Raw genomic sequence first — 17,750 nt, 5'->3', positions numbered from 1 at the left:
CCGAACTTTCCTGATTGGCATTAGCCACAATTAAGCAACCAAGAGTGGGGTGCATGATTATGTGCTCTGTCACCTGTGCTCTGCAACTCCGCTTCACCTCCTCACTGGAGACAATACCACCAGCTATCTTCAAGCAGGAGGAGGAGCTGTTACTTTGTCCCTGTTTTACTCTCACATGCACCTGCACCCAGTGTTTCCTCCCCCCCCCCCAAAAAAAATTGAAATACAAATTCTATCATAGCCAATAGATGCTCACAACAATTTTTTTCTTGTTTGCAAAACAGGCCAAAAAAGGCTGGCAAGCACTGTACTATATATATATATATATATATATATATATATATATATATATATATATATCCTAGCACAATACAGTGGTATCTAGGGTTGCAGACCAGATCCATTCCGGGGTGCCATTCGCACCCTGAAAAGTCTGCAAGCCGAGTGGTGCTTTCGCGCATGCGCGAATAATAATAATAATAATAATAATAATTTATTATTTATACCCCGCCCATCTGGCCGGGTTCCCCCAGCCACTCTGGGCGGCTTCCAACAAAACATTAAAATACATTAAAATACAGAACTCAAACATTAAAAGTTTCCCTAAACAGGGCTGCCTTGAGATGCCTTCTAAAGGTCTGGTAATTGTTGTTCTCTTTGACCTCTGTGCAAAGCACACAGAACGCTTCTGCACATGCATGCACGGCAAAACCCAGAAGTAAACACTTCCGGGTCCGCCGCGTTCGTATCACAAAAAAACGCAACCAGCAGCGGACGCAACATGAGGTATGACTGTAGTGTGTAGACTACAAACTTTCATGGACTTATCTGCAATGGTGTTCTAGCCTCAGCATGCTGAATATACAGCCAAATTCTTATTCTGCTGTGGCAGTACAGGAAATACAAAAACCATTGCAAACCTTTGGATCCTCATACACTACCGAAATTTATATTCAATAGCTGGTCAATGCAACAAGTGTGAAGAAGTGATAATGTAAAAGAGACAGTGAGGAGGGAGCAAGGTGGTGGTGGTGGTTGTTTTACAATTACAGTGGTACCTCCGGTTGCGAACGGGATCTGTTCCGGAGCTCCGGTTGCACCCTGATGAATTTGTAACCGTAGGTGCCATTTCTGTGCATGTGTGCGGCACGGTTTAGCACTTCTGCACATGCACATGTGGTGAAACCCGGAAAAATACTTCCGGGTTTGCCGCGTACATATCCCAAAGGATACATAACCAGAGGTGAACGCAACTAGAGGTATCACTGTACATTAAAAACATAAGACAAGACTCCAACGGCCGGCTTGAAGAGTCAGCTAATATATTTTGGCTTTGTCAATGCAAACTCAGGGGCATTATTTCAGGTTTCGGTAAGGGGGAAGGATAGATTCACAGCCAGGATCGAAGGACTGCTCTTGGATATGTTCCAGGCTAAACTGCAAAAAAGCAACACATTGTAAGAGGATTTGCTGTAGTTTGTATACCTCACAGCAACTAGAAATATTGAAACTGCCGAGGAATAATAAAAGGTCTAAAACTCTTTTTTTTGAGGGGAGCGAGGAGACAGTGCCAAGTGGCACCTCTGGAAAACAGCTTGAAAGCATGTCCTCCTATGGAAACATAGGATTCTATCAGTTTGGTAACCAGCAGCAGTATATTCTTAGTGTCAGCCAGGAGGAAGGAAGTGTATTCTTGGTTATTTTTATCACCTGAGTACTAAAACATAATTGCCCCTCAAAAGCAAGGCACAATTTAAATGCACATAGATTAGAGAGAACTATGCTGCATTCTCTGCAGAATCACCTTTTGTTTTTGTTTTTGCAACCCCCCCCCCAAAACAGGTTTTCCACCACAGAATTATGGAAATAGCACAAACATGGACAGTACATTTAAGCTTTTACCAGACTGACAGTTATTCTCGTTAAATCTTTTTCCAAAAATTGCCTGAGCCAGTGGCCACTGTCAGATCTTGTGGCAATGAAGTCCATAAACTTAGTTAAAGTTTGTGTTAAAGAGTATTTCCCTTTTTCTGAACCTACTTCAGTGGGTGACAATGGCCAGAGTTTCAGTTTTATGAGAGACGGAGAAATAATGTCTGTGTATCTAGCTGATCAATACCATTCCTGACTTTGCAAGCCTCTTTTATGGTAGAGACTATTTCACACCCAACAGCACTAAGCGCATTAACACAGCATGAGAAAAGTCTGGAGTGCTTTATGCGGCATCTGGTACTGTACAACAAAAGTGAGAGCCTATGTAAAATGGAGTTGTCAGCAGCATACACACTGCTTGCTCTTGGCTTCTCTCTCACACTCAGTTTATTTCTGTTGCTCTGCACAAGAATGTTGGCACTTTCAACCTGAGACACTGGAGGAGTATTGAACTACGATATTGGCTCAGCTCACTAATGAACTAGGATTTTTGGCTTACATCCCTTGCTAAGTGTTATTTTGAAAACATGTGGAAACTGAAATTAAGTGCCCAACTCAGTTATTATCAGACAAAAAGAATAAATTCATACAGCATTTAAGTAATTCTATGCCATTTGCAATTTCAGGTCCTTGATGAATATTTCTTTCGAAGATTTCCAAAATGGCTAAAAACAGGAAACTAGGGGGGAAAGTGATTGTTTACAACTGCCTCTCTAAGATATAATTAAAACACACATGCATACAAGGTGGTTTTTATATGCTGCAAATTGAGAAGGCAAAAAAAGTTAATTGTCATGGAAACTACTGTGCTGGGATCAGCCAGGTTCACCTTTGGCTGTATGGATCATCTGTCAATGCCAAAGCACTATAAATTGTAGAAATTCAGTGTTCCCTCACTCCCAAACCTCTTCCTGATGATCCCCAGCCTAATGCACCGAAGAATAAAATACTCCTGTTACTTAAAGAGTCAGAACATTTGAATTTTTTAAAAATTATGCTTGCCATAAACTTTGCAAAAAATGCTATTAGGTCTTATACAACGGTTCGGTTCTGGGAGTCCATTTACGTAAAAATGGGTAAAAAGCCAGGAACCTGTGACTTGCGACCCCCCAATGGCTGACTGCCTACCCGGCTTCAGAAAGGCAGCACAAGGGCTCTGGCAGTGTCCCAGAGCCCTCTTGCCACCTTTCAAAGCCCAGTAAGCACCTGCCCAGCTTTGGGAAGAAGCCTGGAGAGCTCTAGAACCCTGCCAGAGCCCTCACGCCTCATTTACAAAGCCCATTGCCTCACTTACCCAGCTTTGGGAAGGCAGCGCAAGTGCTCTGGGATGCTGCCAAAGCCTTCAAGCAGCACAGGTGGTGGCTGTCAGGGACAGGGCTGAGGAGGAATGGAGACCACCTTCCCAGCCTGACCCTTCTACAGGAGAAGACAGTTTAGATTTATAACAGGGGTTTGGCTTCCGGATGACCGCGCTATCTTGATCAGTCGGGGGTCCGTTCAGCGGAGCGGACCTTGGCGCTTCAGAGGTGGAGGGAATCATTCCAGTGAAACGAAACCTCCTAAAAAGCCCCAAATTGAGCTTTTGGGGGACAGATTTTGTCTGGCGGCGCCATTTGCGGGCTCTCTCTTCCCCGGATCGGCTTTGTTTAAACCCCCGAGAGCGAGGAGGTGAACCGCGGCGGACAGACTGAGGTTGCTGCTCTGAGAGCGCGAAGCTGCGTGACTGGAAAGTGGAGGCGGTCAATTCTTCTAAGAAAATTCATCAAAAGATCGGACTGTGAGTAATTTGGACTTTTTGGAATTAAAATTAAGGAAATTTGCTTATGGAAGAGAGGTTGTAAAAACGGAAGCTGACCTCCTTCTAATGATGGCCGTAAGAAGCAGTTAAGAAAATACCCGATGCCAGGATAAAATTGGATCTGTTGTGTTCATGTATCTGCAAGAACTGAACTAAAATCCCCTTTTGTGGCAGGGCTAAGGGGAGAGGTGTGTAATTTACTAAAATCCCTGCAATTTTGGTAACTGAGGAGAGGAAAGTCTCTTCCTGCCGCTGGAATCAGCAGCCCGGACGGATTCAGCGAGATTTGTGAAATTAACTTGTGGATATACTGTAACCAGTTTGGAAAATGGCGATGGAATGAAGAAGTGTAACCACTTCCTGTGCTTAGGAATAACACTGTGTCCTTGAGAGGAGTACAAAAAATGTCAACATGAGAGTATGCAGCTGGATTCAAGGAAAGAACTCTGAGACTCTTATGGGAACTTAGAATTGGAACATATAAGGACAATTTGCAATTAGGAGAGATGAAACAACTTATCCAAGGGGACAAGGGACAAAAAACATCGGAGGAAGAGATCAAAGAAGAAATCGATGGAGAACAAGAAGTATGTCAACTTTCGTATCAGGAGGAAGTTTGCCATGAGAAGAAAGAGGGAAAAGTTTTTAGTCAAGCGTATCAGAGAAACAGTGCCCCCATAGAAGGGGGAGCACAAATTATGTTTGGATTTCAGAATCCCCATAAGGAACAAAGACTGTTGGAGAAGATTAATTACAATGAATGGAACATTCAAATAAGAAAAGGGCAACAGGGAGGGAATGGAAAATTTGGGCATGTAAAACATTGCAGAAAGGGAGTGGGGTGAAGGGGAAAAGGATGTTATGTTTAAAGATTGGTCAAAATGGTTTTGAAACTGGTTTCTGGACTTTGGAACTTGCTGAATCGAGAAGGGATATGCTGTGAACAGGGGGGGAAGAGTTTAAGTTAGAAAGAAAAGATATAAAATGGAATAAGAAAAAAAGTTTTGGAATTTATAAAAGTATGAGAGTTCTTGGAGAAAAATACAGGTAAGGGAGGAAAAGTAGATGATAGTGAAGGTTAAAGTGTTTCTTTTTTAGATTAGAAATGGGAATATTAGTATAGCTTGTAGAGAATTGAATCGGAAGGGATAGCTGGGTGTTTCACCCGCCCCTGTGGGTCGTCTCCGTTCTGGGATCCCTTGGTGGCAGGAGGGGCTTCCGGAGTGTGGGGGACGGGGGGGGGGATCCAGCTGGAAAAGAACCATCTCCTGCTTGTCTCCAGCATTCTGGAAACTCTCGGTGGCAGGGAGAGTTCTGGGGTGCGGGGGGAAGGAGGGAATGGAAGGAGATAAATAAATATAAAAATTAATAGATAATTTGATTAAATGGCTAAATAGATAAATATAAGTTTAATGAGATTGGAATGGTTTGTGAAAAATGAAAACTGCAAAAGATGATTTGGTAAATGAAAATCAATAAAGGGGGGTCTGGGGAAGCCCATGGGATAATGTTTAGAAAAAATGTTAAGGTTTTAAATTTTTGGTGTTGTGTTTTGTTTTTATTTAAAAATAATTTTGATACCTTTTTCTTTTTTGTGTTGTGAAGAGAATTATGTTGGGACAATGATGGATGGATTTATGTATGTGAATTATTGTAAAATCTAATAATTTTTTTTTAAAAAAAATAGATTTATAACAGGGGTTTGAGGGAGGTCACAGCTCAGAGGCAGATGAGGGGGGAAATATTGGAAATAATGGGAGAGGAGGAGGAAGAGGAAGCACCAGGGGGGCAACAGCTGATGGACACTGTCTTTAGAAAGCATTCCAGACCCACCATCTCCCAGATAACTTACAGCTAGAATATGTGAACAGACCATTTTAAAAGCATTGTGTTTGATGTGATCAGAAGTGACATCCAAATTCCAACCACACATACATCTTCACCACTTGATGATGATCATCATTGTGAATCAGCCCTGCAAGCCTAGTGGTTAATGCCACCCCCTTCACCTGCACTTGTTATTGAACAATAAACAAATATACCAAGAGAGGCATATAAGAGAGAGTGTGCTTCTCCTGATATTTGGCCCGTCATTTATGGCTTTGCATGTCAATATAAGCACTTTAAATTGGGCTTAGAAGGACAAAGACATCAGTGCAGGTCTTTCAAGAACTGGTGTGATATGTGCCCAGCCAGCAGTGCTCATAAGCATCATGGCTGGGTACTCCATTCTGTCCTAGATGTAGTTACTGAATCTTCAACACATTACAACAGTCCAGTTTTGAGGTCTGTGAGATGATCCGTGGTTCTTTGAACAAAACATGGTTTAAACAATAACATTATTATCGCAACCCACAGTGAAAAACATGTGTGTTCATAACATATTAATTCAGCTTTAGGATAAATACTTCATGCAGGTTATCAATTAGTTCCAGAAAAACCATTTTGTTCCTTTGCAGTAAGTTACAGATTAGAGGTGACAGCCATCTGGGTGCCATAGTCAGGGTGTGTTTATAACATGCCCAGAATGGCCTATGAGTCTGGCAATGGCATCAAATCACACCTGTCTGCCTTTCCTACACAGCACTGCTGCCAGTCTTGCAGTCCATCAAATTAAAGGAGAAATTACCCCCTTTTAAGCTTGCTCTCCTTTTCAAGTCCCCAATGCAGTGCACTGCCAACCGGTTCTTTGGCATATGATCACACAATATCCCCCCACAAAGCTCTATGTATGAAGTCTAATGTGGAACTAACTCTTCCTCCCTAGAACTTTCCACACACATTCCTCCAGATACCTTGCACCCTCCCCACAATTTGAGAAACCACTGTTGTAACATACACTGAAGTGGCAGTGTACATTTTGTACTTGACTTGTAGCATCCTTGCAAAAAGGGTACACTATTCAATTATGCTAACAGATCAAATTCTTTGCCAGTTTAAATTCTATTATCTGAATAACTTTTAAAATTATAACATACCATCTTTGCAGGTTTTTTCATTTTCAAGGAGTTTCACGCCTGTGGGACATGCACACTGATAAGAGGGCTTGACGGGAGACATCAAACACAAATGGGAGCAACCACCATTATTGGTTCCACATGGGTTTGTAGCTGTCAAGTACAGAGACCATGCAGATCAGTGTGTAATAATACTAAAAAAAATTACATTGCACATCAAGAATAACATGTGTTTAAGGGAAGAGAAACATGGACAGCAGAAACAAGCAAAATAAGTAAGGAAGTGCACATACACAGGATATATGTGACTTGAATATGTGTATATTTATGTGAATGGGGAACTATGTGTGCACAGGAGGGATAAAAATACAAAGAAGGCATTGCACACCAACCCAAGCCTCCCTCCTCACATCTGCAAAATAATGTGAGCCTACAAAGTTGTATTTCACCCTTCTGAAGAATTTCATTTTCACAACCTTCAGTTTTGTTTGTGTCATATACAGTAGTTGTGATTTTATTTTTTCAATTTTTGAGGTAATTTTATTGTATGCTATTTGCATTTTATTGTTATTGTATTTCTGTTGTAAACTGCTCTGAAATTTTATTATATTACGGGGCAAAAAGGTAAAGGGACCCCTGACCCATAGCTGCCAAGTTTTCCCTTTTCTCGCGAGGAACCCTATTCAGCATAAGGGAAAATCCCTTTAAAAAAGGGATAACTTGGCAGCTATGCCCTGACCATTAGGTTCAGTCGTGACCGACTCTGGGGTTGTGGCGCTCATCTCGCTCTATTGGCCGAGGGAGCCAGCATACAGCTTCCAGGTCATGTGGACACCATGACAAAGCCGCTTCTGGCGAACCAGAGCAGCGCACGGAAACACAGTTTACCTTGGAGCGGTACCTATTTATCTACTTGCACCTTGACGTGCTTTCGAACTGCTAGGCTGGCAGGAGCTGGGACCGAGCAACCCCGTTGCAGGGATTCGAACCGCCGACTTTCTGATCAGCAAGCCCTAGGCTCTGTGGTTTAGACCACAGTGCCACCCGCATCCCTATTAAGGGGCATAGTATTTTATAAAATAAATAAATAAATATAAAACCTAATTTTGACTTTATTATCGTAACGACTGGTCTGCTTTCACACAGGCAGATGATATGAGATATGCAAAGCAAAGACAGCTGCATAGAAAACTTTGGCACAGCAGAAGCCTCCTCACTGTTTTTTTTTTTTAATTTTAAAATATCGTCTTTATTAAAGTTCATATTAAAATACAATTTCTTAAATTCATACATAACTAAACAAAGTAAAGGTATAGATAGTAAGGAAATCATACAAAATCATACAAAATCATAAATAATAGAAATAATACTGATAATATAACTCATAATAAAATAATAATATATAACATAAAAATATAACATAAAGAGGCTAACCTCACCCCACCTCATCTTTAGATTAAATTCACCTAAAGAATGCTCGTAATCATGGTAGAGTCAGGTGAGCCAAAAAGGAAACAAAAAAAAACAAAAAAAACAAAGAAAAGAGAAAAAAAAATAACAGAGAAAGCGAAAAACAGAGGACCAAAAGGAAGAGGGAGGGGGGAGAGGGAGGGGGAAAGAGAGAAAAGAAAAAAAGGAGGGAAAAAAGAAAAGAAAAGGGGAGGGGGAAAAAACAAACCAGTATTAAAAAAAAAAAATACTAATTTATAAAAAAGAACTTCCGATTGTCGACTTAGCGTTTACTTATCCTTTTCCTCCTCTACTTGCTACCTCCTAGTTCTCTAAAAAAAAGCCTCACCTCCTTATCTTTGATAATTCACTCTCTTCATGCATTCTTTAAATTAAGCAAATCACCAACTCTGTCTTAATACCTTCTTTTTTGAAGTACTCTTCCACTAGTTGCCATTCGTTTTGGGTCTTCTGTCTAGGGACATTCCTAATTGCTGCCGTCATTTTGGCCAAATTCATATATTCCACCATCTTAATTTGCCAATCCTCCACCCCTGGCAGTTCTTCGCCCTTCCATTTCTGTGCTATCAATGTCCGGGCCGCTGCACTCCCATACAACAAAATACACCTCCTGTCTTTAGGCACACTGTCTGGAATCATGCTTAGTAAGAATATCTCTGGTGATTTTGTGAAGGTTAATTTTAGCATGCTTTTCATTTTCTCATATATTTTATTCCAGAAATCCTGCACACCTTCACACCACCACCAGCAATGCATATATGTACCTATGTTTTTATGACACTTCCAGCACTTGTTCGATTCCGATTTATAGATTCTCCCTATTTTCTGCGGTGTTAAGTGCCATCTGTAGGCCATTTTCATTATGTTTTCCTTTATTGCTGTACACGCTGTAAATCTTAAACTTTCGGACCACAGTTTATCCCACTGTACACTGTAGATAGTTCTCCCTATGTCTTGTGCCCATTTAACCATGCTGCACTTAACCACCTCATCTTTAAGATTCCACTCTAGCAAGTATTTATATAAATTAGTCAAATGTTTATCTTCTTTATCGAGTAATATTTCTTGTAATTTTGATTTTTTTTCTTGGAAGCCAATTAATTTATGTTTTTGGAATATACTTTGTATTTGATTGTACTGGAGCCAGCTTGTGCAATCTTCTTTTACCTGGTCGTATGATTTAAGTACATATTGCCCCTCTTTGTTTTCAATCAGTTCACGATATGTTATCCATCTTCCCTTCCTCACTCCTCCCTTCACCGATGTTATCTCAGTTGGTGATAACCACCAGGGGATCTTGGGTTCCAAAATCCTTTTATTCTCCTCCCAAACCTTAAACAGTGATTTTTTCACCACATGATCCGTAAGTTCTCTATACTTCTTCTCCCTTTCATTCATAAGGTACTCATGCCACCCATAATTATTTCTGAACCCCTCAATATCCAATAATTCCCTATCTTCCAAAATAATCCAATCTCTCACCCAACATAAATTTGCTGCTGCATAATATATTTTTAAATCAGGGACCCCCCACCCACCCCTTTCTTTGCTATCTGTTAAGAGTTTGTATTGAATCCTGGGTTTTTTGTTGTTCCAAATGAATTTACTTAATTCCCTCCTCCACTCTTCGAATACCTCATTTTTCTCTATAATTGGTAACATTTGAAATAAAAACAAAAATTTTGGTAAAATTGACATTTTTATGGTCGCAATTCTTCCCATCATTGTTAAATTTAGATTACCCCATCTTTCCAAATCTCTTTTGATCTGCTTCCACATTCTCGAATAATTGTTTTCATATAGATTAACATTATTTGCCGAAACTACTATTCCCAAATATTTTACATTTTTAGCTATTTCCCACCCTGTATCTGTTTCCAATTTCTCCAATTCTTTCCCCTTTATATTTTTCACAATCATTTTAGTTTTTTCTTTATTTACCTTAAATCCTGCTACTTCCCCATATTCTTTCAATTTCATCTTGAGGTTAGGTATTGAGAAGCTTGGGTCCTCTACTATAATCATAATATCATCCGCGAAGGCTCGGAGTTTGAATAGACTATTTTTAACCCTTAGACCTCTAATATCCTTGTTCTCTTTTATCTCAATTATTAAACTTTCTATTGATAGAATAAACAGAAGCGGGGAAAGGGGGCACCCCTGTCTTGTGCCTCTTCCTATTTCAAATTCCTCTGTTGTATCTCCGTTTATGATTAACCTTGCCGATTGTTTATTATAAATTGCATTTATCCCATTTAAGAATTTACCCCCAATTCCAATTTTCCCCAGTACTTTTTTAAGAAATATCCAATTCAAATTATCAAATGCTTTTTCCGCGTCGAGGAAGACAAAAGCTGCTTTCTGGCTCGGATTCCATTCTAAATATTCAATGGCATTTAACAGAAGTCTCATATTATTTGACATTTTCCTTTTTGGCAAAAATCCCTGCTGTTCCTTCCCAATTAGCCTATTTAAAATCCCTTTTAATCTCTCTGCAAGGATTGTTGCAAAAATTTTATAATCCGTGTTAAGGAGAGAGATGGGGCGGAAATTACCCACCACATCTTTTTTCGTCTCATCTTTCGGGATCAGGACTATATATGTTTCTTGCCACGTTTTAGGAAGATAACCCTTTTCCAAAATTTCATTAAGCAGTCTCTGATACGATCTTATTATTTCCTCTCTAAAGATTTTGTAGTGTTGGCCTGTCAGGCCGTCTGGGCCCGGGGACTTTCCTAATTTCAACTTATTTATAGCCCCTGTTATCTCTTGTTCCGTTATGGGGTTATTTAATATTTTTTTCTCCTCCTCTTTTATCTTAGCCAAATTTGAATTTTCAAAATACTTTTCCAATTTCCCCTGACTCACTGTTAACAGGAAGTACGGTATTTCCATTTCCTCTTCACCACATTTCATCCTCTGACCTGCCTTGTCAGGAACGTAAAGCAATAGCCTAAATAGCAATCCCTCCTAGAGGTTGATCCCAGGGAGCCATATGACCATGGGAAAATCCACTTTTATAGGCTCAAAATAATTAGAAGCATAAACGCCACCTCTGCCTCCTCTCTGAGGAGTTAAATTGACATGCTGCTTCTCCCTCAGTCTCATTTCCCCTATGACAGTGTTTCTCAACTTTCTTCTGACTGTGGCCCCCTTCTGACTTTGTTTCTTCCTGTGCTTCCCCGCCACCGGTAGAAAGGTAGCTATTTAAATGTTCTGTTTGTAAACAGAACATGTTTTATTTTAAAAAACACGTTCATATTGCTCCACAATGGAATGTGTGTACTACATCTGTGCCAAAAGCACACAGGTTCAAATTATCTGGAGGGGGGGGATTATATTACTGTCCTGTTAGCTAAATTAGAAGTAGAATCTAAAACAACATTAAAGGTGAAACATGACTTCTATAAAATGATAGGAACATAATGAAATAAGAAAAAACATAGAATCATAGAGTTGGAAGGGACCCCAAGGGTCATCTTTCTAGTCCAACCCCCTCCAACGTAGGAAACTCAGCTGAAGCATCCATGGCAGATGGCCATCCAACCTCTGCTTAGAAGCCCAGAGCCTCCTGAGGGAGATCCATTTTCCATGTATTATAAAAAGTAAACAACACTTATTTGACTCAAGTTATCTGACAAAGAGGTGGAAACCTACAGATATAGTCCAAAAGGTGCACAGCTCTGTATATACTGTATATTCCTGCGTATAAGACTACTTTTTAACCCAGGAAAATCTTCTCCAAAGTCGGGGGTCGTCTTATATGCCGGGTCGTATTTCTTATATGGCGAGTATATCCCAAACTCTATATTTTAACTGGAAAAGTTGGGGGTCGTCTTATACGCCCAGTCGTCTTATACGCCGGAATATACGGTATCAGAGAATTTTAAAAACAAGTGGTCCTCACTCACCTGATGCAAAAAGGTTTTGTCATTCAGAGGAGCCCTGGCTTCCTAGATAAAAAAACTATACCCCCGCCCCACTCATCTGAACTCAGTGCGGCTTTCTTCTGAGTAGACACTTATTTACTAGATGCAAATCAGCAGCACCAGACAGCCCTGGTCCGCTAGGTGCTGGGATGGATTTCACCCCACACCTTTAGGAGCTGGGCCAACACTGCCTAGCAGTTCCTCGCCATACTGGGAAAAAGTGACAAGTGGGATGCCACAGGGTTCTGTCCTGGGCCCATTGTTGTTCAACATCTGTATAAATGACTTGGATGAAGGAACTGAGGAGATGCTCTTCTAATCTGCAGATGACACCAAACTGGGAAAGAGGAGACTGAAAACTGATATGATGGTCACCTATGATATCTAAAGGGCTGTCATATGAAAGAGGAAGGGGTGTTTTTTTGCCTGTTCTGATGGGTAGGACAAAAACAAGTGGATTCAAGTTGCAAGAAAGGGAGATTTTAACTCAACATCAGGAAGAACTTGGACTCCTTCAGAAGGTGACTATCATGAATCCTTTAAAGGAGATTCCTGCATGGCAGGGGGTTGGACTAGATGAACTTCGGGTTCCCTTCTAATTCTGCAATTCTGTGTAGAATTGTAAAAGAAAAAGCAACCTGGCTACCTTCCACAAACTACAAACAAAAACACAGGGAGAGTAAAATAATATGATTTTATTACTCAGATCAAAAACATTGTAAGAGTTGGTGGTTCATTCACCAGTTCATGTCAATCATTATTTAAGTCAGCAGCTTTACTTTGGGAGTGTAAATATTAGCTAGCAAAAGCCAAAATTTGGAGACTTCCAGTCTACCGCCAGCGCTGACTGGCGAGGAATCCTCGAGCTCCGAGGTTCCTGGCACTGTGAGTGAGGGGGGAGCTGTGAGAGCGCCACGGACCCCCAATAAAAAACCCCAGATTGAGCTTTCTGGGGACGTGAGAGCTCGGCAGCGCCCAAAAGTGACTCCTCTGCCCCCCCCGGTAAGCTCTTTTAAGAGCCCCGAGAGAGAGCGGAGTGCAGACTCGTGGGCACCATTTTCGAGCAAATCACTACCCTCACAGAGCAAAGCTCTGAGCTGGCAGCGGAGGAGCGGTGGATTTTTCCCAAAACAAAGGATTTGAAGACATTGGACACCGTGGGCAAGCGGAAGAAAGTTTAAACATTTTTAATTGAAAGGAATTGGCCACGGGAGGAGATTGAAAAAGGAAGTCGGTCTCCCCCATTGAGAGAATGGTGATGCAGTTAACTTGCTTGCAGCCAGAGTGTTTGACAGGAATTTAATAACTTCCAAGGATTGGATTTAAAACCTCCCCCCTGAGGCAGGGTAAAGGGGAGAAGGATTGATTACATTAAAATCCCTGTAAATTTTTTAAAGTTGGACTGGAGAAAGCCCCCCAGGAACTGGAGTCGGGTCCCTGAATGGATCAGCCAGCCGCCATTATGACATCACAATAGGAAGGAATTTGTTTACCTCTTTGAGGCTGAGAACTGTTAACTTTGAAGAAAGTGCAAATATAAGGCTGTGTACAAGAGGTTTGATAATGCTCTTTTCAGAAATGGACATAAGATTTTAAAAATATGAACAAGAATTAAAAATGAGAGTTGATAACCAGATCAGACGTAAACTTTGTTTCTGAGGTTTGGAAATACAAACAGCATCACTTCCTGCATTGTAATCTGTGCAGTTCCCATGGAATTTGAGACGAGCAGGATGTCAGTAGACACAACACCATCTAGCTCTTTAGACTTTGTGGACTTTCAAAAACTTCTGGAACTGATTTTGGATGTGAGAGATGAATTGAGGCAGAATAATATACAGATTCGCAAAATAAGTCAGAACTGTGTGGAAAGTGAAGGTGGATTGGTTTTAGTAGAGAATGAAGAGAAGCAAGATGAACAAGAACCAGCCGGGGACAATGTAAATGACTTTACAGAAGAGGAGGAAGATCAATCAGTCCTGGACAATATAATTGAACTTAAAAAAGAGGAGGAAGAAGTATGGAATATTGTTCCCCCAGTGGGAGAGGGGGAACAAGACTTATGTTCGATTCAAGGAGTCCTCAAAGAAGAACCAGCATGGAATAATGTCCTCCCAGTGAGAGAGGGAGGGCAGGATCCATGCTGGGGTCTGAGCTCAATTGGAATAAAAATTGAAATAGGGCTGAAAAGTGGAAACATAGCTGGATGGTACTGTGCTACAGTTAGAAAATTGGGGGGGGGCAGCAGGGGACAAAGAAGGGAGAGTGGTGGACAGGTGGCGAAAGAGTGGGAATAGGGTGAGGAGTAACAATGGGTTATTTTCAGATTGATTAAGATGGTCCGAAACTGAACCGTTTTATGGAGCTGGTTGATGTATCTGGGAGATCCGGAGTCCAGGGGAAGGGGGGTAGAATTAGATAAAAGTGGTTAAAGGTTATTATGATAGAAGAAATAATATTTGAATGTAAGGAAAAATTTTGGGGTATAAATTGTGAGGCTAAGGGAAGAATTAGAGATGGTTGGGAAAATAAATTTAGATTTGGATTAATTAATGAATTATAGGTTGAGGATAGTTGATGCCCCCCCCTTTGTGAAGATTATAATTGGTTGTGAGATACCGGTAATGGAAAAATTGCGTTAGAATGATTTAAGATGATAAAGGAAAATTGCTTAATTTAGATTTAAAAATGGATCCAGTGTGGGGGGAATCGAGGAAGTCTACAATGTCAAGTTAATGTAATAATTGATATGTTTTTCCTCCCCTTCTTTTTCTTTTTTGTTTATGTCATATTGTAAAAAAAATATTTTGCTCTTTGTTTCTATTTTTGTGAATATTTGTATTTTGAAATGTTTGAAAATCAATAAATATTATTTGAAGAGGGGAAAAAAGGCAAATTTTGGGCAAAGGCTAAGCTCATCAATAGCTTCTCAGTTAGAAATTCATTAGTACATTGGCTCAGCCAGAGAAGCAACAGCACAAGTTTTGTAAAGTAAAATACAAATCGTAGAATACAAAATGTTTCTGTTCAATATCGGGCTAAGCCATACTGCTGCACTATCCATAGTTCTGAATTTGGAATATACAAGCAAACCATGATTTAGGTCTCAAGAGGTAAAACAATTCAAAGAACAGTTAGCACAACCTATGGCTTGGAAACTCTTTTTGTTCTTTGGCCAATAGCAAGCCATCATGCAGACATTAATCATTGTTAAGGTTCTTTAACCATGGCTTGGTGTGTTGTCTGAACCGGTGCCAGTGTTTCTTGGGATATATTTTTAATTCATTGCCTTATAAATTGTACCAAGGAAAGCATCTGCCGTGTTTCTCCAAAAATAAGACACTGTCTTATATTTATTTTTCCTAAAAAAAAAACAACACACGGTGGCTTATTTTCAGGGGATGCCTTATTTTTTATATTAAGTATGGTACACTATGGCTTATTTTCGGGGTATGGCTTATTTTAGGAGAAACACGCATAATGATCTCTTCCACTCTAAGGCAAATCGGGACTTCTACAAATCTGTTCAAACTTGTAGTTAGCAATGGGGGGGACGGGGACGGGACAGAGAACTCACCATTGGGCTGTCGTTGTTGGTTGAACACATGAATATCCATGGGAGAAAATATGTTGGAATGTATTTCACGCAGGTTCTCCCCAGTGTATTTGTTGCAAGCCAGGACAGAACGTGTGGTCCAGTCAGTCCAATACAGTGTATCCTCAAATAATGTCAGAGCAAAAGGGTGTGGAAGGGACCCTTTAATGACAGCTTGCCTGGTGGAAAACAAATGAAAATGCATGTTTAATCTACAAGCAAAGTCCTTAGATCTAGGAAAGAAGCTCTAATTGGACTCTTATCAACCATCCTTTTTCTTAGGTCTGAACTGCTAAATTGCCTAAATTTATTTTTAAAATTAGGACAACCTTATCTTCCCTTAATTGGGTAAGAGAACCTGAATAGGTTTATTTTAAATCTTAACTAATGATTTTAGTTTTAGGGTTTCATAATGCTTGAAGTAATTCATAGAGGCAAACTCATGATTTGCTAAGAACGTCATGAAACATGTCAATATTTCAGCATTAGAAACCAGTTTGTAACCAAAATATCCCAGAAAGATAATACAGTACACTTTCAAAGTTTTACACATTTACAGAATATATGCAGTAAAATTTCCTTACAGAAATCATCCAGGATTAGTCTTCCCCCATCCAGTATTGCACCTCTTCTCAAATACACTTTCTCTTTCTGTCAACTTCAACAATGCAGACCCCAACCATTGCTGTCCCTCTCTCTAATACTATCGCTTACTACCCACATCTCAGAAAAATTATATATGCCGCAGTTACATATATTCTTACACTTGCAATTCACTGCACATAGGATTGCAGTCTTGACATTTGAATTAATATTTTATACATCAGTATACAAAATGCACTGAAAGAAAAAAGAGGTCGCACTAACTATGGACTGCAAAGAGGTGCATTTCAAAAGAGAAAAAGGTGATAAAACATTCAGAACATGAGAATTTTAGGAGATGCATTTTGATATTTATTATTCTAACAGAGATTCCAGCCAGAGAGAATAATATTTAATCCAGTTAAATCTCACCATCACCACCACTAGAATAGGGTCAATTATGACCTCTATCCTGTGAATAGGCATGCATAGCACATTTCAATTGAGGGAATTTTTCATTTATTTATTTCAGGAAGCAACGAAGGCAGGGGAAATGACAAGGCAAATGAAGACAAATGAAGAGGTAAAGAGTCAGAAAGCTAGCAAAACAACCACAACAAGAGTGGTCAAGAAGAGAAAATAATATATTTTTCATGCACAGAAAAAGACCCATGGACCAAGCTGACCAGAGGGAGGGCAGATATGGAGGGCAGATAGCACCACAAAAGCAGCCCCTCACTCCCACTGAGCTCTCTCCACAAATGATGGTGAGTTGCTTGGGAAGCTGAGGGAGCCAGGTTGCTGTGTGCTTTCTTCCCTCCTTGCCATGATTCCTGGTTTGTTTGTTTTTTTTAAAATTAAGCTGTGCCCAGGTGATCAGCCCAAGAATTCCCTGGCTTCCTTTGGAAGGAGGGCAGGGTCCAGATTAATTAAATATATAATCCTATTTAGCAGGCTTCATTCACTTAAGAAGGGCTACTATGTCTGCAAATGTCAACCAATTCTATCAAGAGTAAAAAACAACAACATTATAGCCTTTCTTAAAAAAAGTTCCCCATGAAAATAAATGGGTTAGTCACAATTCTGTCCTTTTGGGTGAACTAGACTGCCCTTACAATAGGTAAAGGTAAAGGGACCCCTTTACCAGGTCCAGTCATGATCGATTCTGGGGTTGCAGCACTAATCTCACGTTATTGGCTGAGGGAGCTGGTGTACAGCTTCCATGTCATGTGGCTAGCATGACAAAGCCGCTTCTGGCGAACCAGAGCAGCACACGGAAACGCTGTTTACCTTCCCGCTGTAGCGGTACCTATTTATCTACTTGCACTTTGACGTGCTTTCGAACTGCTAGGTTGGCAGGAGCTGGAACTGAGCAACGAGAGCTCCCCCGTCAACCTTCTGATCGGCAAGCCCTAGGCTCTGTGGTTTAACCCACAGCGCCACCCGCGTCCCTCAATACCTTGGAGGGCAATTTTCAACATGCTGAA

The 17,750-nt window shown here is 40.4% G+C and overlaps 1 protein-coding gene across 3 annotated transcripts in view; it reads right to left on the bottom strand.

Annotated features, from left to right (window-relative positions):
- Positions 1–17,750, bottom strand: part of LRP6 (LDL receptor related protein 6) — a 106,299-nt gene that overhangs the window by 60,279 nt on the left and 28,270 nt on the right. For 2 of the 3 annotated variants that reach the window (XM_035102240.3, XM_060275147.2), the window contains exons 4-5: positions 15,664–15,860; positions 6,709–6,840 (exon numbers count right to left, since the gene is read on the bottom strand). In XM_035102240.3, coding sequence (XP_034958131.3) covers positions 6,709–6,840; positions 15,664–15,860 — 329 coding nt within the window. The remainder of the gene's footprint in view (positions 1–6,708; positions 6,841–15,663; positions 15,861–17,750) is intronic. The other variant, XM_035102241.3, reaches the window with a different exon arrangement.

Source organism: Zootoca vivipara, chromosome 5, assembly GCF_965207765.1.
Source record: "Zootoca vivipara chromosome 5, rZooViv2.hap1.1, whole genome shotgun sequence".
In the NCBI taxonomy this organism is placed as follows: domain Eukaryota; kingdom Metazoa; phylum Chordata; class Lepidosauria; order Squamata; family Lacertidae; genus Zootoca; species Zootoca vivipara.
The sequence above is the reverse complement of the archived record's forward strand: the minus strand, read 5'-3'. Positions and strand labels throughout refer to the sequence as shown.